The 25,346-nt window shown below is 46.4% G+C and overlaps 1 protein-coding gene across 3 annotated transcripts in view; it reads left to right on the plus strand.

Moving 5' to 3' along the window:
- The first annotated feature begins 647 nt into the window (after positions 1-647).
- Positions 648-25,346, plus strand: part of Palm2akap2 (PALM2 and AKAP2 fusion) — a 331,204-nt gene continuing 306,505 nt past the window's right edge. For 2 of the 3 annotated variants that reach the window (XM_052176529.1, XM_052176530.1), the window contains exon 1: positions 648-1,000. In XM_052176529.1, the coding sequence (XP_052032489.1) occupies positions 956-1,000 (45 nt within the window). In that variant the 5' untranslated portion in view covers positions 648-955. The remainder of the gene's footprint in view (positions 1,001-25,346) is intronic. The other variant, XM_052176531.1, reaches the window with a different exon arrangement.

Below are 25,346 nucleotides of genomic sequence, written 5' to 3' on the forward strand. Positions count from 1 at the left end.
TGGGACTATAAACTTCAATTCTTACCCTTAAGTGCTTTGCCCACTGAGCTATCTCCCTAGGCTCATAGCCACAATCATTTTTAAGGATGTCTCTGCCGTTATTTGCAATCCTCCACTTTTTTCAGATAAGGACACTGAGGCTCAGAAGACATCCAGGGCTTCAAACTCTGAGCTGTCTACAGTTGGTGTGTCACCAGAAGGGTGGCCTATCTGGTGATAAACCCTGCCCTTGAGGGCCCTACCATCTAAAGCATGCGGACAAGACAGCATTTATTTGTTGCAAATGTCCCCACGTGGAGCCCAAGCATCTGGAGCCAGCTAGAAAGCGCTGGGGATACTGGGTGGCCGTAGTCGGCATGTAAGGACACGTGCTGGGGCCCGCATTCTGCCAAAGGCCCCTTCTGCTGGCATCTCTACTCAGAGCAGAGGCGCCGCCTGGTCTTGTCTAGACCCTGAGCGCAGCGCGCGCGGCCACCGAGGCGCACCAGCTGTGCGCCCCCCAACCCCCAGCTCGCTAATCACAAGCGCCCCAGGTGCCCCACTCGCGAGCGACGGCGGCAGCCACGGGTCCCCCACACCCCAGGGGCGGAGCAAGGCGCGGAGACGTCAGGGCGGGGACCTAGCGCAGCCGAGCGCGCTCTCCCGGAGGCTGCGGGCGGCCCACGTCCCCGGCTGGCGCGGCCGGTGGTGGCGGTGGCGGTTGAGACTGGGATCTTGCAGTTCGCGGCGGCGCTGGGGCGCAGCCAGGCGGCCGCGCCGGTGGAGACCGAGGCTGAGCTCTGAGCCAGCCGTGGGCACAGCTTTGCCTGCCCCCCAGGAGCAGACCCCACGCACCCTTAGGCTGTCCCTGGGGTCGAGTTGAGCCCCCTACGGGTGCCCTTTTATCTCCTTGGGTGACTACAGCGTGTGTTTTGTTTTTCTTCCTTCTTCCCCTACCCGTGTGCCCTTCTCCAGGATGGCAGAGGCGGAATTGCACAAGGAGAGACTGCAAGCCATAGCAGTAAGTCCACTTTTCATTTCATTTTCTTGCTCTATTGTCTGGGATGGACGGGGGACCTGTAGGCTCAGGGCCAGGGATGTGCCAGCCTGGTTGCCTCAGGCCCTGTGCTGGGGTGAAAGTCTGTCCAGGCTTGGCGTCGCTGCCTTTTGCCTTTATATGTCTGTAGACTAAACCCCTGGGGGCACACTTGGGACTAGGAAGATTTGAACATGGAAAATTGGCTTAGGAATAAGATGCTTACTGCTGTGCGCTTTAGGGATAGACTAAACAGGCGAAGGGGGGAGTGTGTGTGTGTGTGTGTGTGTGTGTGTGTTGCGGGGACTCCTGGAATATTATTATTACACAGTGTCCTTAAGCACATTGTCTTCAAACTCCAGAGAAGGGAGGGAGAGAGTGGTGGCCCATGATGGCCATCTTCTTAGCCTGCTATCCAGCCAGTCAGTTGAGTGGTAGAGCGTCCCCCAGAATCCAGGAGTGCCGTTTTCTTCCTCTGTTTGACATTAACAAGGGCTCTGGCACAGGCCACCACCCTAGAGAGGGTAGGGACATCTGACAGCTGGGGATTGGAAGTAATATTTCAGGAGAGTCTCTTTCTCATGGGTGTGGATTGTCTGAAAACCATTGGTTCGGCATACAAAGGAGCATTCGGCTTTGGCAAAGTTCTGCACTTTCAGAGTACTGTACCATGTGCATCTTGGGTTCAGGCAAGAACTGTCTGACACTGCCTCAGCTGGAGAGGCCTTGCCAGTTCTGCCAGTGTTCCACAGATGTGGTTTTCACTGGAGCCACCACAGCTGGATTATATATTTCCTCTGTGGATGAGGGAATGGTTACTGGCGCTCTATGAAATAATGGCAAATTAAAGGAGGTCTGCTAGAATATTGGCACAAAAGAATCTGCAGACAGTCTTTCACCTAAGTACTTTTTCCCCTGTGCTCTAAGAGTTCCCTGGAAACACATAAATTTGTTGGAGAAATACTGTGTAATGTTTTGGAAGTGACGGATGCATGAAAACGGTTTCAAAGGCCTTTGGACGGTGGAGTATTCATCGGCAAAGTGCATGCAGGCCTTTCCCATTTGAGAGACATTTGATGGGGACTCAGCAGCTTGACCCCCTTTCTCAAACTCTTCTGATTATGCCCCAGGGAGAGAGCTGTGTGTCCAGAGCTTGGCTTCTGAGGCTGTCTTCAACTTGGTCCTCAGACTCAAGGGAGCTGTCTGTTCTTTTCTTCCCTTTCCACATAGTGTGTGCACATTTTGGTGGTTAATGAAGTCGCTCATGGATTCTAAAGTCAGTGTCAAGGCAGTGTGGCTGTCTGTCTTGAATTTGCTCCGAATGGTGCCGTGGAGCTGGTGGGTGTTTTGTGTCACTGGATAAAGGGCTGCTTCAACTGTTGACAAGTGTCTGCTCCAGAGAACACTCAAGCACTCCCATGGGCTGCTGATGGCCGTCTGCAACAGTTGTTGCATTTTCTGCCTCTGCATGGGCAGTGTCCCTGCATGCCTGAGGGACAGCTGACTCCATGAAAGGACTCACTTTCTGAGCACAGTGCCATTAGTGGCTAACACCGGAGCCACCCCTTCCAAGTAGGCTTGAGTTATCTCAGCCACAGCCAAGGCGGTTTTCAAGAATGATCTGGGGGGGGGGGTCAGTGTTCTCTCGAGCAGATAAGAAGGTAAGCACCCACCCATGACAGTTCAGCTGTGGGACTGAGTTCATCATGCGGATCTGAGAGTTGTTGGGGAAAATTTTCTAAGCGTTATCACTATGAGTGTGTGTGTGTGTGAGAGAGAGGGGGGGGAGGGAGGGAGGGAGGGAGAGAAGGAGGGAGGAAGGGAGAGGGAGAGGGAGAGGGAGAGGGAGAGAGAGAGAGAGAGAGAGAGAGAGAGAGAGAGAGAGAGAGAGAGGGAGGGAGAGAGAAGAAAAGCAATGGTAGAACTGTGGCCACAATCAGTACATAATTTTATGCCACATTTTGGCTTAGTCCGCACGCTTTCCAGATTCAGCAAACTTTGCCTCTCTTGGCCCCTTTTCCAGAATTCTCAGGGGGATCTGAGACACAATCTTTCCCCAGAGCTTAACATGCCTGAAGTCCCTCTGGAGATAAAAGGGAAGAGAATAACTCTTCACGTCTTCACTTACTTGGGTGCATGGGTCTTGCTCATTCTTGAGTCTGGGCCTCAGTTTTTTTCTCTATAAAATGGGCCCAGTAGTTTATCTCTGCTTTTGAAGGCTAGGAAAGTGAAGCCTTTGGCCCACATTTGCCATGGGGTGGCATTCATTTAGAGGCCTCAGCTCTTGTCCACACTGTTGGAAAGGCATGGGGCAGCTCTGCTTTCCATTCCAACTCTGGAATCTCTTCCTCCACAGCCAGGACTGGGACCCCAGGGCCCATTCATCTGCCTGCTCAGCAGGTTTCTGTAGCATGTCTCCCCTCGGTATTACCAATGCTGCCAACAACCAGAAGGAAAGTCTTGCCCTTGGATGCTTAATTTTGAAATGGGGTGGGTGTTTCATCATGTAGCTCTGGCTGGCCTGGAGCACACTGTGTAGACCAGACTGACCTTGCATTCACAGAGATCCACCTGTCAGAGCTTCTGGAGTTCTGGGATTAAAAGAATGTGCCTCTACTCCAAGCCCCAAGCTTAATGTTTGAAAGGCCAAGTGTCACCCAGGTCACCCAGGATATCTGCTGCATGATCGTCTGTGGGAATCACCCAGTGTGGATTACTGACTGGGTGCAGTGCCTCAACGGAATCTGCTAAGTCAGGTCTGAGACGAATCAGTGAGATTAGAAGGCTTTTGTGTCCTCTCAAAAGAAGAGCAACCCCGTCCTTGGCAAGTGCCTGTCCATCTTGACTCTTTCATCTCTAGGAATACTCACCCAGCTATCTGTACCCTCAGAACCAACCAATGCTTCTGGCAACAGTGTGAAGGCAGGGAAGGAATTCAATGATCACCACTTCCTGAACATTGTTCTTTGAACAAGCCCTGGCCTCAATTAAACACAACGTTGCTCATAGTCAGGGATGAATTGGAAGAGCATGTGAACAATTATTGTGAATGAAACAATTAGGACAGTGCCCATGACCTCATATTGGAAGCCAGCTTCAAGTCATATGGAGCAACAACCCCACCCCTGACCCCAAGAGCAGTCACTTGAGCAAGGTTTGAAGGGTGGGTGAAGTAGCATCATAACCTTCCCAATAACCATGGATATTTGTTTATTTTTTGCTTATTATTTATTTGGAACAAGCAATGTGAGAAAGGAAAAAGCAAAAGCAAGAAGTTAAATCAGTTGGTGGCATGAACCTGGTGAAAGACTGGTGTGTGTAGCTGTGTGTGTTATCTGTGTGCATGCACATGTGTGTGTCATGTGTGTGTGCATGTGTGTGGTGTGAGTACATGTGTGCTATCTGTGTGCACCTGTGTGTAAAAATGTGTGTATGTGTGTGTGCATTTGTGTGTTTTTTGTGTGTATGTGTGTTGTGTGTATATATATTTGTGTTATTTGGGTGTGTATATATGTATGTGTTGTGTGTATTATCTGTGTGCATGTATATGTGTGTATCATGTAAATGTGTGTAGTGTGTGTACATGCATGTTATCTGTGTGCATGCATGTGCACATACATGTATACATGTGTCATATGTGTGCTTTTGTGTGTCATCTGTACACATGTGTATGTGTGTTGTGTGTGTAGATGTGTGTTATCTATGTGGATGTGGATGTGTATATCATGAGTGTACGTGTGTGTGGCATGTATACATGTGTGTGTGCTAAGTGTACATTTGTGTTATCTTTGTGCATAAACATATGTGTTATATGTATGCATTTGTGTGTTATCCATATGCATGTGTATGTGTGTTGTGTGTATACCTGTGTATGTGTGTGCATGTATGTGTTACCTGTGTGCTTGTGTGTGTACATATTTCCTATCTGTGTGCATATGTATGTGTGTACATTGTGTGCATGTGCATATATCTGTGTGTGTTATCTGTGTGCATGTGTGTGTGAGTGTGTGTAGATGCACTTGCTTTTGCCTTTACCTTTGTGTGTATTGTAGAGGTCAGAGGTAGATGTTGGATGTCTCCGTCTTGTCTTGTATTTTTGTCTTTCTGAGGCAGAGCATCTCTCTGAACTTAGAGCTTCCTAATTTTGCTAGACTGGCCAGCCAGCCGCTGACATCTGCCTGTCTCTGCCCTCTAACACAGGAGTGTAGACATGTGCTCCCATGATAGGCTTTTTACATGGGTGCTGGGAATCTGAACTCAGGGTTCCAGGCAGAGCCAGTATGCCTTACCCGCTGAGCTATCTTCCCAGCTTCCACAAACTGCTTTTCAATTTTTATTTATTTTTATTTCTGTGTATATGTGTGAGTCTATGTGCAACATGTGTGAAGGTGACGGAGAAGGCCAGAGGTATTTGGGTCTCTTGAAATTGGAATTGCTAGTGATGTGTACTGCCCGATGCAGGTATTGAAAACAGAACCCTGGTCCTCCAAAAAGGACTAACTGCCAACTCCAGCCCTCATGAAATCCTTTTAAAATGTGTCATCTCATTTAAATCTAGCAAGAAGCTTATAAAGTAGACATTACCCTCCTGTACCATTTTAGAGATGGCCAAGTCAGAAAGAAAATTGTTGGAACATTAAACATCAAAATTGAAGTTTCAATCCACAGAAGAGGTTTTGAACTGCCCCCTAAGGTGGCTGCAGTACCTCATCTTTCCTCAGGAGGGCACTGTGCAGGTGGTCTACAGCCTCAGTGTGAGCCCCTGGGACAACAACAGCCTAGTTGCATAGCACTGGAGAAACTTGAGTAAACCAGGGGATGTAAATCCTTCGGAGACTCTTGCAAGTCTGGGTTCAGGGCATGGAGACACCCAGGATAAATTTGAACCCAGTGAGTAACATTCTCTTGGGGAAGACACTGCTCAGTCTCAATGGAAACCGACTTTGGGGGAGGGTGTTGTGATGCCTCTGTATCCAAGAGGGAGATAATCTTCTTTGGGCATAAGTGAAAGCCATGAGTAAATGTCATAGAGGCTCTTGGGTAACAGCCTCAAGAGCCCCATGAATAAAGGTCCCAACATGACTGTGCCAACGTCTGCTGAAATACAGAATGCTAATTGTACCCACACTTCCCTGTGTAGAATTTTCTCGTATATAAGGAATGCACTCTGTGGAATGACAAAAATCTCCCGTCACAATTGCACAGAACCTCACAATTCACACAAGTGGTCTACATGCCGCTTCCATTCAGACATGTGGAGGCGAGTATCAGTGTCTCCACCGCACACTTGAGCATCCAGACCCACACAGCAAAATGCAAAAGAGTTGGGGAAGCTCTGGTCTCTCCTGCTGCCTACTGGTTTTCTGTGTCAGTGCCATATCCAGTCTGAGTGCTGAGCTCAGAGGTACATGGGCTTGGGCATGTTTTTATAGAATCAGGACCTTCTGAGATCTCACTTAAGTTCTCTTTCTCTCCCCCCCACGGGCCTCTCTCTCTCTCTCTCTGGTTCCTCTCTCTCTTTCCACCCTCCTCTCTCCCTATCTCATCACCATCCTTTCTCCCCACAAGTTCAGTTAGCAAGTTGATGGCTTCCACCTGACCCCATTCCTTGTCCTGAGTAGTCCTAGAGAAAATATCTGTTGGTTTTTCCTTAGCTTCATTTGTAATCCCTTTTCTTTTTCACTGATTCCCTGAGGTTTAAGTTTAATGAGGGCCTAAGGGTCCTGGGAGGCTAACGTCCTGGGATTGACCCATGCCACTGAGGTTGGTTGATTTGAGCTGCATTAAAGCCCTTGCTATACTTTGCATATGACTCACCCCAACATCCCAAGTCAGGAGTCCAGAGCTGTTAGAGACCTAAAGTTAAGCCTTTTACTACAAACACTGCTCTTGTGGGGACTGTCACATACATATCCCTGAGGACCTGGGTCACTGGTGGAGAGCTGACAAAGAAATAGGGAATTCAGAATCTTGGGTATTTATCTGTTCTCTCCTCCCATCTCAGGTGCTCTTAAGACTCCACATAAAGGCCCAAGAACCCGTTTAGTAAGGCTGTTAGTGAAGAGGAAGGGTTTGGCCTGACTTGAATGTGCAAGGCTGCCCAGTGAATGAATAGGACTCACCTTGGGACCTCCCGGGGTCATTACAGGTCCCAAGTGTGCCACAGGCACCTTACACAAGCAAGCATAAGGGTCACAGGACTCTATGGAGAGTTGTTTGTATCTGGGAGTTTCAGGGCTTGAACCTCTTAGGACAAAGAGCCACCGCTCTCCCAAACTTTAAAGTTCCGTGAGAAGCAGAGTACTTAACACTTTTTTAAAAAGTCATTTTGTAACAAGCAAGCAGTGGGGGTTATGGGTTGCGAGGGGCCAAAGTCTAAAAGAAAGCCAGGGCTCAGTGGCGCACATCTGCCCTTCTCTTTGGGGACCCCTGCTATTGGTCCTTTGGGCTATTCCCATTTCACATCTGACAGCTCTGTGGAGCTTGTTGAACACAGTAAGGTCACTCATGACCTTATGTGACATGACTCAGGCTGAGATAACAAATGGGCATAATGTATAAGACAGAGTTCTCGAAGGCTGCCAGGGCCTTGCGCAACCTGGGAGGGTAGTTACAAGCATGGGTTCTGGGCTGGGCTCTAGTCTGTTCATTAGTATCTACATGATGCCCTTGTCCTTGGGTTTCCTTGTCTGTGAGACGGAAATGAGGAGAGACGCCTGGACGTAGAGTTGCTGTCAGGGGTGATCTGGGAAGTTTCCCGAGACACACTCAGAGCAGGCATCCAGTGAACATGCACAGAAGTTTCTATTTACAGTAAATAAATGGCTCAGAACTCATGCATCTTGAAATAGAAAAGACACAAAGGGACAGTTCTGTCAACCTCAACGTTTCTGCCAAATTAGGAGATTTTGGATGAACTGCTTAGAGTTTTCAGTGTAGGCTTACAACAGTAACAGAGTTCCTATGGAGGGTGGGGGTGGAGGGTGGGGTGGAGGGTGGGAATGGGGGGTGGGGAGTGGGGGTGGGGAGTGGGGAGTGGGGGTGGGGGTGGGGTACCCAATGGCTAGAGGAGGACACTGGGCAACTTGCTCTATTACGCTTTACCTTATTCTTTTGAGACAGGGTTTCTTACAGAGCTTAGAACTAGGCTGGGGGATCAGGAAGCCTCCAGAGCCTCCTGTCTCTGCTTCCCACAGTACCAGGGTGACAGGCTTGTGGGAGACCAGGTGTGGCTTTTTATGCACGTTCTGGGATTCGAACTCAGGTTCTCATGTTCATCAGCACATGTTTTCCCCGCTGAGCCATCTCTCCAGCCCCAACAGGATCTTTTGAAGCTGTGAAGTCAGTAGATTACAGAAGCAAGTGTGTAATCAGGGACACTGAATGGGAAAACCAGGGTCTATGAAGCAGATGCCACCAAGCAGTGAGGATGCAGGTGATTTATGCTGTGTGAGAACGGGGCTTCTATGTTATACATATAACTCATCCTCAAGAGAAGCCAGGCTTCTAATTTTTAAACAAAGGCTCTCCAATTTAAACGAAGAGTATGAAGGAGTTTAAAAACTGAAAAGATTTGTGGTCACATGCAATTTCTCTTTGGTCAACAGTCAGGCATTTTTGTGACCTTTAGATGGGTGGGGTTTGAGCTTTCCAGTTTGTTTTCTATGTGCACCGGCTTAGCACAATTTCATACTTGCAGAGGCTGCAATGTAGCCCTCTGGGCTTCTCCAAGGTTATTCATAAGGCTGCAAAATCAGACTGTATTTTCACTAAGGATTCATGAGTTTGGTATCCAAATGTTTGGATTCTTAAAAAAACAAAAAAACAAAACAAACAAACAAACAAAAACCCTTTTGTAATAATTTTGACACCAGGTTGAGTCCCTTACGGTCGTGGATTTGATTGTAAGTCAGGATGTTCACAAGTGGGTGTGTGGCTGTCTTCTAAATCAACAGAACCTCCAAGACTCTGTTATTATGGAAGAATCTTGAAGAATATTTACCCAAGGTATGCAAATCTGACATGTTAAGTCAGATATGCAAATCTGAGTCTGCCTCGAATCAGAATGCTTGAAATGATCCTGATTTATTATCAGCCTCAGGTACGGAGAGACACTGTCGACAGCAGCTCTTAGAATAGCAGTGACAGACGTTTGATAGCCTCTCTCTCTCTCTCTCTCTCTGAGTGTGTGTGTGTGTGTATGTACACATGTGTGTGCACTTGTACACTCATGCAGTATAGAACAGTGATTCACATTGCCCTTAGGAGATCGATTCCTTAAAGCACAAACTGCTGCTCCCCACTCCCAGAATCTGAATGAGTAGACTTGGGAAGGAGACAGGAGAATTTGCTTCTCTAGCAAGTTCCCAGCTGTTTCTAGCTGCAGCTGCTGTTCTGGAGAACACACTTTGAAGACCACTGCTAAAGCTGGAGATAATAGTAAAGAACTGTGATGGTCTGAGCCTTCATCGGTGCCCTATGCTCATCATGACTTGCTTAAGAGTTTAAACAAGCAGAAGTAAGTTCAGTCCCATTGAGCAGGAACTTACGGCAGCCCAGCCTGAAGATGGCACAGGTGCATCCACACCCACATCAGCACATCGGGTAGCTCACCAACGGGAGGCCTTCTCTGGGAATGGAACCTAGTGCTTGATTCATTAGGTCCTGAGTTGGCCTCTAGAGTTTAAGGACTTATGGGAGGAAGTTATAGTTTACCTTGAGTATTTGCTTAGTTCTACTTACATAGAGAGAAAATTCTGTCTGTTAATCGCTTAAAGACAACTTGTAGGAGAATTTGCTTGGGATCAGATGAGTGGCTGGGGAGGGTTTGTCCGGATTATCTGAACAGGCTGTGAGGGTTTGCAAGGAACTGTGACTGGCTAAGATGGTTGTGTGCTTTTTACTGATGCTGAGTGGGTTGGGAGCTTTGCCCAGCGTTGGGCTGACCCAAACTATACACTATAAAATTCCTTTGAGGAAGCTTTCTGGGAGCAACTCAGTGGAGCCAAGAGGTGGAGAAAAGATTTCTAGGGCTACGGAGATTACAACTCAGTGGGTAAAACATCTGTTATGCCAACGCCAGGACCTGTGCTCAGATCCCTGACCCACACATAAGAACCAGGCATGGTGGAGTGGGCCAGGGCAAGGGGTGGAGAGGGCAGAGATGCATACTGGTGCATACTGACGAGCTGGGAAGGTGAGCTTCTGGTCCAGTGAGAAAAAATAAGGTGGCGAATGAAAGTATCTCACGTCAACTTCTCTCACAAGGGAGCACCCGTGTCACATACATGTGTAAACCACACATAATAACTAGCTATATTTTCACCAGTGTGAGGGCTTATAGAGAAGTCCATGACGGGGTGATGTCATCTGTAGGTGCAGATAGCTCATTGCAAATCAGCCAACTAAACCTCACCGATCACCTCAGCTGCTTCACCTGTGACACTAATCAGAAGCCATGGTGGGCAGCAGCTGATGTGTGAGTACTCACTAGCAGTTAAGAATTCTCCCCCGCCTGCATCCACACACACAAATACGGCTTGTCATTGGCGTCTCCAAAAAGAGTTTATTCTCCCAAGTGTGTCATCCAGGCATCTCTATTTGTAGCATCCATTGTCTGAGCCAGCTCTTCATTTCTGGGAGAATTCAGACTCACCCAGTCTCTATTTGTCGTGTGACACAAAGCACAGAAGCTGCACTGTGCTGGACGGAGCCACAAGAACAAGGACGGCCTGTGGGTGACGGGCCACACGGCACAGGGCACTGGGTGGAGAAAAGGTCTCTCGGGCATACTCTGAGCTTGGGGATGTCGTGCAGTTGAATCCTACTTCAGATGGGAAAGGCCAGTGGAGCAGAGGTTGCTGTGGGTCGGTGCATGTCCGAGCTGCCTGTGTCCCGCGTTAATTATTACCTCTGCATTTTCCAGCAGTCCTGTGCTGAGTTAAAATGTTCATAAGGAGATTATTGGAAAGAGAAGTAAGAAGAATGACAGGGCTGGAGAGATGGCTGATAGAGCACCTTTCTTGTACACACAAGAACCTGAATTATATCCCTAGAACCTATTAAAAAAAAAAAGATGGATGTGGTGAGACTTGTAATCCCAGTACCGAGAAGGCAGAGATATGCAAATCCCTGGGGCTCGCTGGCCAGCCAGACTTACCTAGTTAGTGACTTCCAGGCCGATGACAAGCCCTGTCTCAAAAAAAAAAAAAAGTTGTAGAACCTGGAGAATGACAGCCAGTTATCCTTGGCCAACACACACACACACACACACACACACACACACTCTCACACTCACACTCTCACACTCACACATACACGCACACAGACACACACTCTCATACTCACACTCTCACACATACACACACAGACACACAAACACACACATTCACATTCTCACACTCACATATATACACACTCACACATACACACTCACACACATATACATATACTCACACACACATATACACACTTACACTCATTCATATACATACTCACACATACACAGCTACTCGCATACATACATGCTCACACATGCTTACTCACATATATACACACACATACTCACACATATACAGACTCACATACATACATTCATATACATATGCACACTCACACACAAATATACATACCCTCACACACATACACATACACACACTCATGTTCTCACACATACACAGGCTCACACTTATACACACACTTACATCCACACACTTACATACACATACTTACACATTCTCACAAACTCACACATTCTCTCATACACATATATTCACACATATACACACATATTCACCCAACTCACTTATACACACATACACACATGTACTCACACAATCACGAATATACACATATACACTCACACATACACATACACACATATACACTCACTATGAACACATGCATGTGTGAGCACACACACATTATATATATATATATATATATATATATATATATATATATATATATATATACACACACACACACACTAGATTGAAAGACTATTTGCATAGTGCTTGGACATGGGTTAAAAATATTTTGGGCTTGCCTTTGGCCTTAAGTTTCAGTGCCTCGAGTATCATATAATCTAGAAGAAAGACACAGGGAGGCCATCACCTTTCCATTGTCTAACATGGAAGCATAAAGAGAAACCATTTGAGTCCCAATATTAAAGGCTGGATGAAAGGCCTAGGGCCAGCCCTCGGAGCAGGGTTTCTGTTTCTCACGCCCCCACTGCAGATGATGTCATTACTCTGAGAGCCTTTGAGCCCACATTCTGTGTTTGACCAAAAGTCTTCAAGGCATTTGTAAAACGCCCCCTCCCCACTTTTTTTTTTTTGCTGGAAAATTATATAGTCTTTCTATTGCCTTATTTACTATTCTAGATGGTGGGATTGCTCCCCATCCCCCAGTCTGCTAAATTATAACCAGTCATCTAAGTATTCTTTTTATTTTTAAGTTCAGGGCTGAAATATAAAACTTTGAGGGTTACCAAAAAAATGTGATCCTTAAAAGGAAAATGTATGCTTGAAATTTTAACCCCATGAGCAAAGGGAAAGGGATGTTTTTTCTTTCTCTTTTCCTTCATCTTTCTTTTCTTCTTCTTCTGGATTTGATATTGACAACACTGAGGCCTAGAAACACCAGTGAGGGCTTCAGGCTCTGGGTGGCTGGGATACCACGTGGGCTCTGTAAGTGACAAGGGACTGAAGCTGTGATTTGAGAGAGGTGACTCTTGACTGAGTGCCATGGAGTCTGGTACACAGCTTCCCTGACATGATAACCGTTGCCATCTTAATGGGGTGAGATGAGTTTGTGGCCATTGAAGTCTGTGCATGCGTGTTCAGAACCTAGTGCTAGGAATCAACTGAAACCTCAGAACACCATCATCCTAACAGTAGACAGATAAGTGTGATGCAGATGAAAGACCATCCCGGAGGCTGGATACAGAGCACACTCCTGAACCCTCACAACCACTGCACACACTCTTCCCCAAGCCTTATTCACAGTGAGAATGAAATACACCTGATCTGATAAAGGAAATGAAGACACACAAGAGGCCAAGGTGAAAGTGATTTTCTATTCCTCAGTTATCACCTTTCCTGCTTAGATGCTCCTGGTTGTCTCTGGCTAGCTGTAGCTCTCTTCTTTTCCCTGAGTCAAAGCTGGAAGCAGCGTGAGCTAGCCAAGGAATCATCTTAAGTGGGTGTCTGAGTTACTTTTCTACTACTGTGCTAAGACACCATGACTGTACTGGAACAGTAGCTGAGCGCTTACCTCTTGAGGCACAACTATGAATCAGAAAATGAGAACTAACGGGAAATATTGCTTTGCAATCTCAAAGTAGATCCCCAGTGACACACCTCCTCCATAAGGCCACATCTCCTAATCCTTCCCAAACAGTTCTATCAACTGGGGACCAAATATTCAAATATATGATCCTATGGGGGCCGTTCTTATTCAGTTGGTCATCTTCCCTTTTAGAGACAGGTATGCAGGAGGTCCAAAAATTGAGCAAAGGGTGGACAGTCTACCCTACAGATGCTTCTGGAGGAGGTTAGGTAAGTTTCCTAGACTTTCAGATTATCTGGATGGTAACTACTGTGTGGGATAATTCACATTAGGGTAAATCCTGGATATGCACAGGAGCTAATTAGTGTAGCTGAGCCCTGGAGACCATAGTAAAGGGGAAAGACCAGGATCCTAGGGGGCTGGAATTGTCATTCCTACCACCAGGTGATAGATTTTTGGGGCTCAAGCCTAGAATCCTCTGCCTTAACAAGAGAACTTTCAGGAAAGATCTATCACTGTCTAAATACTCACAATCATTTAAACCAAATATAAGGAGATTTTAAATGGACCTAATTAGCTTCATTCCCCCACCCCAGCCCACTCTGGGTCATAAATTTTCTACTTATGCCTTTCAGAGTACATTTTATTTAATCCTAAAGCAATTGTGTATGAGATGGGTATTGGAGGGCTCAGATCTAAGTGAGATATAAATACATTTATGTTTGTTTGAAGACTGGTGAGCTGTGTTAGCAAGAAGCCCATTTGTCACAGACGCAAGGGACCTTTGGGATCTGTGTATTATTAAAAACAAAGGGCAAAACAGCAGCAGCAGCAACAACAGCAACAACAACAACAACAACACACAGGCTGGGCTGAGAGTCAAGGCTCCTGGAATCAGGCCCTTCTCCAGCATGCTGGGGCAATCCGGAGTTCTCGTAAGAAAGCCAACTGTAACCCCTCTTAAAAGGAGAATTTAAGGAACAGAGAGCAAACATCAGTGTTTTGATGTCTGAATTTAGTATGATATAAATTTGTGTGGTCACCACAATCACGGTAGGATAATTCTATCTTCCCAGGAAGCATTGTTGTTAAAGCGGAAATCTAGAGCACTTGATCCCACCATGTGGATCAACTTGCATGGAGAGCCCAAGTTGATCAAGGCTAGACGCCAGACATGTTGGCTGAAATAGGGAGCTGGGCTTTCTGTCATGGTGAGGACTCTGAGTTGTCCTGAACCCCACTCCCCAGACTTGTGTGACAAATGTTTGCATCACCCTTGTAAGCATGTCCCTTTTCAGCTGACTCTTAGTATCCCTGCTTTTAGCACCTTAAGCCAGAGGGTGCAGAGCTGTTGCATAGATGCACTTATAGGAACGAACGGGTGTTTGTATGAAGTTCACACCTAATGCGATGCCTATGTTTGTCTTTTGGCAAGCCCCACTCCTTCACATAAGGGTCATCTTTGCAAGCAGGTTTACAATCCACCCTGTCTGTGTTTCTGTCAGGAAAGCAAAAGAGAACTCTTTGGTTTTATTTATTTAATTACAGTGTGTGTTATAACCATACTTTTTGGCTACTTTATTGGGTTTTTATATCTACCAGCTTTTTCCACCCCAATCCCATCCAACCCCTGAACAAGAGGTAGGTGAGAAAGAAGGTTAGAGGAGAAAGGGGGGCATAGATCTCTTTAGGATACTTCCTGCTGATTAGGGGTGTTCCTAGGGGTGAGTCCAATCTTCATTGTCAGGATATCTCCAACCAGAAATCCAGGAGATGTAACAACAGGAACGAGCAGCAGCCTCTCAGGGGCTCTGGCAATTTTATACCCTCAGAGTCCCCAGAATTCCAAACAGAAAGTATCTTCAGCTGGCAGAATCTTGCCCCTGCAAATCATAGTTAGCTGCTGTGAACAATCTGAAGCAGTCCCATATCTCTCACCTGGAATTAAAATACAACATATTCATGTAATATAACAAGATTTTTTTTAAAGAAACCAAAATTCTCACTATAGTGTGTGTGTGTGTGTGTGTGTGTGTGTGTGTATGTGTGTGTGTGTGTGTGTGAGAGAGAGAGAGAGAGAGGGGTCAACACTGTGGGAATCAGTTCTCTCTTTCTATCATATGGGTTCTGGGGATGAAATAAAAAAGGTCATTGATCTTGGTGGCACTGAGCCATCTCTCTGGACTATGATTTTGATTTTAAAGAGCTGATTTGTGAGGCCACAGGACATGTGTTAGAGGGAGATACATGTGCCTCCTCAGAAAGTTAATATATACTTTCAAGAATTGCTTTGTGAAGTCGTGTATGGTGGTACAAACTTTAATCCCAGCACTTGAAAGGCAGATGCAGAAAGATCAAGAGTTCAAGGCCAGCCTAGACTACATAGTGTACACTTATCTTAAAAAATGATAACACAAACAAAAAACAAATGTAAAAAGGAATGGGGCCCTAGCACAGTGCTGGAGCAGCCATCTAGTATGTAAAACATTCACTGTGTAGTTCACTGCACCGCAGAAAATCAAAACCACCATCACCAACCAGAAATACATGTTCCACAAGAAACCAATCATGTCCTTTCAGAAGGAAACAAGAGCTGGTCTGACGTATACTTGAGCAGGGAGGACAGGTGGATGGAGAAATCAGTAACTCATTGCCTTGCCTCGATCTCCTCTGTTTGTCTGCTCGACCTCTCAACACCACAAAACTGCAAAAGCTGAAGGAGAGAATTGGTCGCACTGTGTTTTAAAACAATACTGAAATGTCAGGGCTGGCAGGATGCTCAGCGGTTAAGAACAATTGCTGCTCTCCCAGAAGACCTGTGCTCAGGTCCCAGCACCAAAGCATAGCTGCCTCTCACTCCAGCTCCAGAGGATCCAATGTCCTCTGGCTTCCGCAGGCATGCATGTACAGTGTGTGTGTGTGTGTGTGCGTGCGCGTGCGTGCAAAACCCTCATATACATGAAATAAAATATAAATAATAAAAAGAAATGGGAGCCATTAGCACTCCATAAAAACACTGAAAATTAGCCTTCCCCAGGCCACAGATCTCACCCTCTGCCGAGCGAGACAGCGCCTCCTAGTGCACAGCGCAGGACTTACACAGCGCTCACCATCACCCCATTCCTAGTCTGGATACTCGGATGATGTTATAATAATGGGTGTGATGAATCGTATTGACCGTCAGTTTGACAGAATGTGGAAGGAGATAAGCCTCTAGGATTGTCTGGGAGGGGCTTCTAGATTCGGTTAACTGAGGTGGGAAGCCACATGCCAATGGCTGATGCCACCATCCCATGGCCAGGGGTCCTGGGATGAATGAGGGAAGGAAGTGGGCTGAATACCACAGATTTTTCTCTGCTTCCTGACCGAATGCATTGTGACCAGCAGCCTCAAGCCGCTGCCACCTCCCCCTCCTGCCACCATCCCTGTGGTCATGTAGACTGTGTGCCCTGGAACTGGAAGCCCCAGTAAACCCTTCCTGCCTAAAGATGCTTCAGTTGGGGTTTTTTGCTGCAGTGATGGCACAATAACTGATACAGTTGATTATTTTTATCTTGACCTTTTGCTCACCTATTCCATTATGGTGACTTAGGAGACAAGAGAGAGATCCTTTCTACACAGCAAGTCTGCATTGAACAGTGAATTATTGTAATTAAAACAACAGCACAGGAGCCCACGGTTCTTTTAGTTTATAAAATTAGTTTTATTTTATTTTACGTAAGTGATGGTTATTTTCTGCGTGTATGTCTGTGAACCACTTGCACACCTGGTGTCTGTGAAAGCCGGAGGAGGACTTCAGATTCTGGGGACTGATAGTTACAGACAGCTGTGAGCCGCCGCGTGGTTGCTAGGAACTGAACCCAGGTCCTTTGGAAGAGCAGCTAGTGCTCTTAACCCATATCTCCAGCCGCCTCCCCCCCCCACCCCTGCCAAATGCAACTTTTGATTTAGAACAGGAGCTAGCAAACCTTCCCCCATGTGCCAGAGCTGTTGGGCAGCCTCCGTCCAGCAGCCTGGCTCACACCGTTTTCAATGACTACACAAACAAACAAAAAATTTAGAAATATTTCGCAACACTCAAAAATGTAATGAAATTCAAATTTTATTATCTACCAGTGAGGCTTTGTGGTACCACAGTCCTGTGTGTTCATTTCTGTGCTGTGTGTGGCTGTGTTGGTGGGGAGCCAGCAGACTGGGGTCACAGCAGAGCTCAAAAGATGACTAAGGTCTAAACTGTCTGTTGAGAGAAAAACTTTGCTAATCCACAGTCCCGTGCAGCACATCTTCTGTGACTGTAATTACAGTAAAGACTGTTAAAAGCTTTTAGTTAAAGAAATGAAAGGGGGGTCAGGGAGATGGCTGAGGATATAAAGTGCCTGCTATGGCAGTATGGAGACCAGTCTGGGCACCATGAGAAAAGGCAGAAGAATGTACTAAAGAGCTGGCATGTGACAACAAGTCCATCTTGCTGACTTTAGAAAACCAGATAGCATGATCCCTTAGAGTAGACGTGTGCCCATCTAAAAAAAATTTCAATATACTTTAAAACATATTTTTTCTACCAATAAGGTCAGAGGACAGAAGGGGGAAAGCACTGCAGATTTTCCATATGAATTTTCTGTATTCCATAGAATTTGCTAGAATGCCAACTTTTCTCTTCTGAAGAACTTTCAGGGTGAGGTGTTAGAGGTCAGAGAATGCACCTGTGTTTTCTGTGTCTAAGAAGCCAAGGAAAGGTGGTTTCCAGTCAGCCAGACCATTTCCTCAGAGTCTGTCATCCCCGGGACCCATCCTGCCACAGCTTTGAATTGCTAATAACGTGGGGGTTCCCAACAAGATGGAGACTTGGAGGGGGGCGGAACTCACACCAGCCCTTCAGTTATTCCGGCTCTTCTCATGGTGCCCAGACTGGTCTCCACACCATCACAGCAGGCACTTCATATCCTCAGCCATCTCCATGGTCCCCTTTAATTTCTTTAACTGAAAGCTTTAGTGGCCATGGGGAGCTGACCTGCTTTGGGCCCCCCTGAAGCATCAGGTGCTTCCTTTGTCCTTCCTCTGTGCCTTATCAGAAAGGTCAGCAACCATTTGCAATCTTTCAGTCTGGACGTTTCCCCAGGGCATTTAGTGTTTCTGTAATATTTTCAAATTGCCCAAGGTTTGGAGAGACAGCCCTATTGTGAAATTATGTTCAAAAACCATGATGTCCACAGGCCTTGGGGTAAATGTGACCGTGCTGGAGACAGCAGTGTGTACAATCAAATTGTTTGCATTGGAGGTTCTGCTTCCAGTTCCTGGCCCCAATGCTCTCTCTTTCTGGGCTGCTTGTTGCTATTTACACGAAGAATTGAGAACCCCACCACGAAGTTCAGGATTTCTCTTCTGTGGTACCGTTAACGTTTCAGTCCAGATCATTCTCTGCTGTGGCTGTCCCACACATCACATGACATCTAGTAGCATCCCCTGACTCCCCTTCTCCTCATTGTGATAATCTTGGTCATTGCCAAGTGTTCCATGAATGATAAAATAACCCCTTTTGATGGGCTGGAGGTGTGTGGGTCGGTTGACAGTGTTTAGCTAGCATGCGCAAAGTCCATCGATTGATTAGTCTGGAGTATTATAAAAACCAGGCATGGTGGTCAATATCTGTAATCAGCTCTTGGGAGGCAGAGGTAGGAAAATCAGAAGTTCAAGGTCATCTTTGGCTACATAGTAAGTTAGGGACCAGCCTGGGATACACAAGACACTGTCTAAAAAAACAAACATCAAAAATACCCTCCTTTGAGAACTGCTGATGTGCTATGTAAGGATTACCCGGCCAACTGCATTTCCCATTTTTATATCGTCAGGAATTTGTTTCTTTAAGTGTGAACTCTCAGCACTAATGATTTGTTCCTCTAAACCTTGGTGGGGATAAGGGATACTGGAAAGATGGCTCAGCATTTAAAAAACCCGTATAGCTCTTGCAGAGAATCTGAGTTCAAATCCTGACATCATTTTGGGCAGCTCACAACCTCCTATAACTCCAGCTCCATGGGAACCAGATGTCTGTGGCCCACATAGGCACCTGCACTTACATGTGTGTACCCCACCCCTCAAAAAACATATACATAATCAAAAAATTAAAATTTAGATCTTGAATTTGTAGTTTTTTGTTTTTGTTTTATTTCCATAATACCCTACAAAATGTATAGCTTTCTCAAAAAGGATGATACCTAGAGCCTGGGTGTCAAAGACTTCACCCAGACAGCGGCTCCCTGTCACAGTGTCTCTGAGGAAGAACTTTGAAGCTGTAGTTTGGTGTTGGGCAAAGGACACCAGCTGGATTGGTATTGTCCTTGGAGCACAAGCTATATTGAGTTGCTCGGTGTGAATAGACTCTGGATGGAGGTCTCTGCAGCCTTACCTGAACTGCTGTTGGGGCATCAGCTATACAAGGTTCCTACCACTCCTTGGATGTATGTATGAGAGTTTTCCAGAACTGATGGGAGACTGGGCAGAGAAGGCGTGGAAAACGTGGGGGAGGAGGGGGAGGAGAAGAAGCAACAGTAGCTCAAACTAACTTCCTGTCTTTTTCCCCTGCCTGGAATTTATTATCAGTGAGTTCTGCAGACCGGAAGTCTGAAATTAGTAACTACAGCGGGAGGTGGTTAGAGAGGCTTGATTTCTTCTGAGGGCTGTGAGGAAGGATTTTCCCACAGTCCTCTCTCCTTGGTGCGCAGAGAGCCATCTTCAGTATGTCTCTTGGTATCATCTCCCTTCTCTGTGTCCACATTTCCCCTCCATATCGGGACACCAGTCGTTCCGAGAGCCTGTCCTGGTGACGTAACTTTGACTTGATTCCCCTGTAAAGACTGAGTAAGTTGCCTTCTGGGGAGCTAAAAGTGAAGACTTTGGGGGATAAGACACAACGTGTCCCTGGATACAGCTCAGCTTCTACAGTGGAATCTGGGTCCCGAGAGAAGTGACGTCAGAAGCTGGGTCCTAAGGGAGGTGACGTCAGGAGCACGTACAGAGGAGCCGTACACCCCAGCCCTCTGGTCCGCTTTCACACGCGACTTCCTTTGAGTCCCAGAACCTTCAGCATCTCTGGGCTTTCTATCTTTTGTCTGAAAGGAGAGAGCAGGACAGCATTTCACACTCCCATGTGACCAATATTAAACATCACCCCCCACATACCTGGTTAAAAGCAGTGAGACATGCGGTGAACCACCTCAATGGAACTCAGAACAAGAACTCAGCCACCTCTACCTCTGCCATCTGCATTTTCTTCAGTAACTTGGGCTGCTCCTAGCTTACCATAAACAATGAATGAAATGTTCTCCATAGGGTCACGGTTGTCCCTAGTTGACAAAATTCTCCCACTTTCATCATGCTGGGTGATGAGTGAGCAGAGCAGGTACTAATTGCCACGGGGACTCCAGGCACAGCTGTGAGGAGGTTTGTCTCAGATCGGCAGGGCTCCCTTCACAGCCCACTCGCTTCCTGCTCTGGACCAGCTGCCCACTGTTCCAATGCACCTCCCTAGTGCCCTGCGTTCTTCTTCTGTCCTGATGCCCATGCCACACAGGGTCACAGAGATTCACAAGACCCCTAGTGGGCCAAAGGAGGAGAGTGGACAAAGTCAACAGGTGTGGGATGGAACAGAAGAGTGTCCAGAAGTGTCCTGAAGTCTACTGTGGCCAGCGCCTGCTGGGAAATGTCAGTAGAGTCCAGCAGTGTTCAAGACAGAGACTGATATTTGGTCCCATGTATGGTGGGGAGCCTGGAGATGTGTAGTTTCTCAAGGACTGCTGTGTGACAAGACAAGGTGTGAACCTTCCTAGTCCCTGGTGCTTACTGCTACCAAAGCTGTTAACATTCCAGAAGACTCCTGTGGTGGCTCCCAAGTCACAGAGGTTCACTTAAGTTTCCATGGATAACCTCTGGAGTCATTTTCAGCGGACTGACACCCGCAGTGGTATCTTCACCCACTTGTGCTGGAGACCTTGTATCCTTTGAGAGCCAGTTTATCGCTGGAATGTGAAGGCTATTTCTGGACAATGACATCCTCTTCAACTTTCAGAGGAGCCTGGGGATAAAGAGGGGGTGACTCAGCCTTCACTTATTTTAGGGAAGCTAAGAATTTAATCTGGAGCCACTTAGCTTTCCCATTGCTTGCCAGTGGTATGCTATCGAGGTGGAGATCAGCAGGCAGAAATACTGTATTGATCATCAACCGAAGGCTACCCAGCTCCTCCTACACCGAGACCAGGTTTATGGATTTTTAGCCCAGGATATAAAAGTGACATCAACAAACCTTTAAGTCCACGGAGTATTTTCAGGGCTGATGAACTGGTGTCATAAAAGCTCCTGTTACAAGGTGAGGCACACTGCAGTGTCTTTGCAAAATCACCTCATTTGATGGAAGCATTCCTACTCCGTTAGAGGTGTTGCCTTCCCTCGTTTAGCAAGCAATGAGTGTGAACCTCAGAATGTTAAACACAGACCCCAGGTATGAGCCCAGATTTGAACTCTGAAGCCCATGCCAATGACCCAAACATGACTGACATGCGTCTCACTTGCTGTCAGCCCTGGTCATGCTCTGAGGTCATTCATTGATTGTGAGAGTATTTCCTGCTTACCTCAGACCTGCTTCAGGATCCTTCTCAAAAGAGGGCTCAAGGCAGCCAATGCTCGCAGCTGAATGTTTGCAATACCGGGAAACAAGCTCCTCTCTCGTTTTAGCTTTCCTTTCCTTTGTACTGACTCAAAACTAGAGTCTTGATTCTGCGTGGCATTTTACTCCTGTTACTCATTTCTTTAAAACCTGCCTTTATTTATTTGATTGTTTATTATTCATTTTATTTGTTTGTTTGTTGGGCTGGTTGGTTTGGTTTTTTGAGCCAGGATCTCTCTGTGTAGCCATGGATATCCTGGAACTCATTCTGCAGACCAGGCCGGCCTCAAACTTATAGAGATCTGTCTGCCTCTACCTCCTGAGTGATCAGCCCACCAGAGGATTTACTTATAATCTTTATTTTTTTTTTAAATGAGTCAAGAACTCATTAGAGTTTTCTATAGTCAGTGGAGAATCTGTGTGTTTTATTGTAGTTTATTATTATTGTGTCTATACATGATGGAAAAAGTAGGTGTGCCACGGGGCCCATGTCGGGCGTCAGAGGACAAGATTTTGGAGATGTTCCTCTCCATCTTTGAAGGGAAAAATTTTTGTTTTCTTTTCATTGTAGGACCAATAATGGGATTTTAGGAAAATAAACACATATGAGCTTTACGATGCATTGCCATTTCAGTAAGATACTGTCGGGGAAACAGAACCATTTCAGACATTTTTTAAAGTAGTAATTATCACTATAGATTATTGGTTTAGTCATTTTCAATAAACTGTTTTGCTAGTATCCCATGGTAAGAGCACTCATAGGTAAATGGTTGAATTGCGTGTGTATGTGTGCATGCGTGTGCATGTGTGTGTGTGTGTGTGTGTGTGTGTGTGTGTGAGCCAGAGACTGATGCCAAGAATCTCCCTCAGTTTCTATTTATCTTATTTTTGAGTGACAGAGTCTCTCACGGAGCCCATGAGAGCTCACCAATTCCATTAGGCTAGTTGGCCAGCAAGCAAGGTTGGCATCCTCTGGTTCCCACCTCCCCAGTGTTGAGATACGTGGTGCATACCACTGTGCTGGTGTTTTTATGTAGGCACTAAGCATTGAACTCAAGTCCCTGGGTTTGTATGTCAAGAACATCACTGACTGAATCATCTCCCCAGCCTCTGGATGCTTATATTTTGATACTTAGAACATCTCAGTTGTTTCTGATCATCTGAGTCAAAATACCGGCACTCAGAACAGATATCCCTGTCCCAACCCCCAGAAAAGCACCCCTGCTTCCTAAACGTGTCACTGAGCCGATGTGCTTGGGTCATGCTAAGCTAGCTCAGAAGCCCTCAATCTCGTGGATTCTAGGACATAAGGACCACTCTGGGGACATGTTCACCTGCCCTCCTGAGATGCTGGTGGCCTGGCAAGCCAAGATCAGAGACCTGAAAAGCATCACAAGGCTGCACCAGGGACATGGAATTCAGTCCTCTCCTTAGCTCCTCCCCACATCCTTAGGTGTGGCTGCTGAGGAAACTGTTAACAGGCCTGTGAGCTGTATGGCAGAGACAGAGAAGGCCAGAAGCAAGCCGGCCCCAACAGGAGGGAGCAGACACCCCAGGCTCTATCCTCTCCATCTCTCCGCTTCTCCACAGACCATACACCCTGGTAGGCACAGTAGAAAGTAAAGGGCATAGCTTGGAATTCCTAGCACTTCCGTGTGATGTGTATATGTTCTTTGGGAGCTAAGAAAATCAATGGAATTAACTGACCTGAACTCTGTTCCATGGCCAAATCCCAGGCTGGGTTCATAGAGTCCAAAGAAAAACAAACGCTCTGTCAAATAACAGTTCCTCTGGCCACCCCAGAGGCCTTGCTTTCTCCCAGGCCACTCTAGAGAAAGATAGCTCAAGGCCAGCTCTGACAGCCGGAGTGAGTTGCTTGAGATCTGCAGACTGCTCTTGCCAAAACCACTTAACTTGTTTTCCCAAAAGGCCTCTGGGTGCAACTGAGTTTCCAGCTACTCCCTGAGTTAAGGGAAACTTTCACCTGACTGGATAGTGTTCCCTGTCCTCTCACCATTGGAGGAAATGGATTCTGAACAGTTGCAGCTTCTTTCAGGGAGCAGAGCAGCGCGCTGAGGAAATAGCAGAGCCAGCATGACATCACAGCAGGTCACGAATGGGATCGTCCGCATAATTCTATTACATTTTAAAATTCCATTTGTGCACAATTGGGATGCAGTTAATTAACTGCAAGTCAAAATACCAGTCTGGGTTTCAGGGAGTCTGCATTTTAATAACTTCTTCCTTCAATGCAACATTTCCATGACCAGGAAAAGCCCTTCATTCCAAGGTTGAAGCCATTGAACTCGATAGGTCCTTCGTCTGTCAACAGTCCCGATGACTTATGAACCAGTAGTGAAGTCAAGAAGTTATCTTTTGCTGTCTGGGTAACTGGATTGTGTATTCGTGCTCTGCTGGACTTTTGCTCTGATTGAATGCATCTTCTCCAAACCCACATGTTGCAGAGACTTGGTCCTCAGACTCTGGGGCTTTAGCAGATGATATTGCCTCAAGGAACTAGGGCCTTGTAGAAGGAAGTTAGGTCACAGGGGTTGTGGCCCCAACGCCTTCCTGTTTCTCTCTCTCTTTTCTTCTCGGCTGCTGCGAAGTGGCTTCTTCTACCACATGATCCCCCAAGATTTTTGTCTCGCCACAGGTTGAAGCCCAAACCAACTCTTTTCCTTCTCAGGCATCTTTGTTGGTGATGAGAAGTAGACAAGTCAGCTTCCGTCCTGTACAGGATTGTCTCCGTTAGCTCACAAATCAAAACACCGAAGGCAAATCAGAGAGAGCCAGAAGAGTCTCTTTCTGTGCATTTTTCCCAGACTGCAGTTGACTGATGCTTCCCTTTAGGGAGAAGGAACCTAGCATTTTATTGATACCCCCCCCCCCATTTCCTTTAAAACAACACATGTGGAGCCAGAGAGATGGCTCCAAGGTTAACAGCACTTTCTACTCTTGCAAAGAATCCAGGGTTGGTTCCCAGCATCCACGTGGCAACTCATGGCTGTCTGTAACACCATTTCCAGTGGATCCCAAGCCATCTTCTAGCCTCTGTAGGTACCAGCCATGTGGTGCACAGACTTATAAGCAGGCAACATGCCTATACATGTAAAATACATATATATACATATATATATATTCATCTTTAATTAAATGTATCATGTATTCCCCAGAAGTGAAGAAATAATGTTAAAGATTCTTAGTAGAAGACAACAAGCTTGGCATTTTAACATCTTTAAAGAGAACCAAGAGCCTGTGCGCTGGCTCAGCAGGTCAGGGTTTGCCACACAAACTTCGCAACCTGAGTTCCAGCTTCGCAACCTGAGTGCCAGAGATGGAACTCACATGGTAGAAGGAGAGAACCTAGTTCCCAAAGTC

This window comes from Apodemus sylvaticus, chromosome 3, assembly GCF_947179515.1.
Source record: "Apodemus sylvaticus chromosome 3, mApoSyl1.1, whole genome shotgun sequence".
Lineage (NCBI taxonomy): Eukaryota > Metazoa > Chordata > Mammalia > Rodentia > Muridae > Apodemus > Apodemus sylvaticus.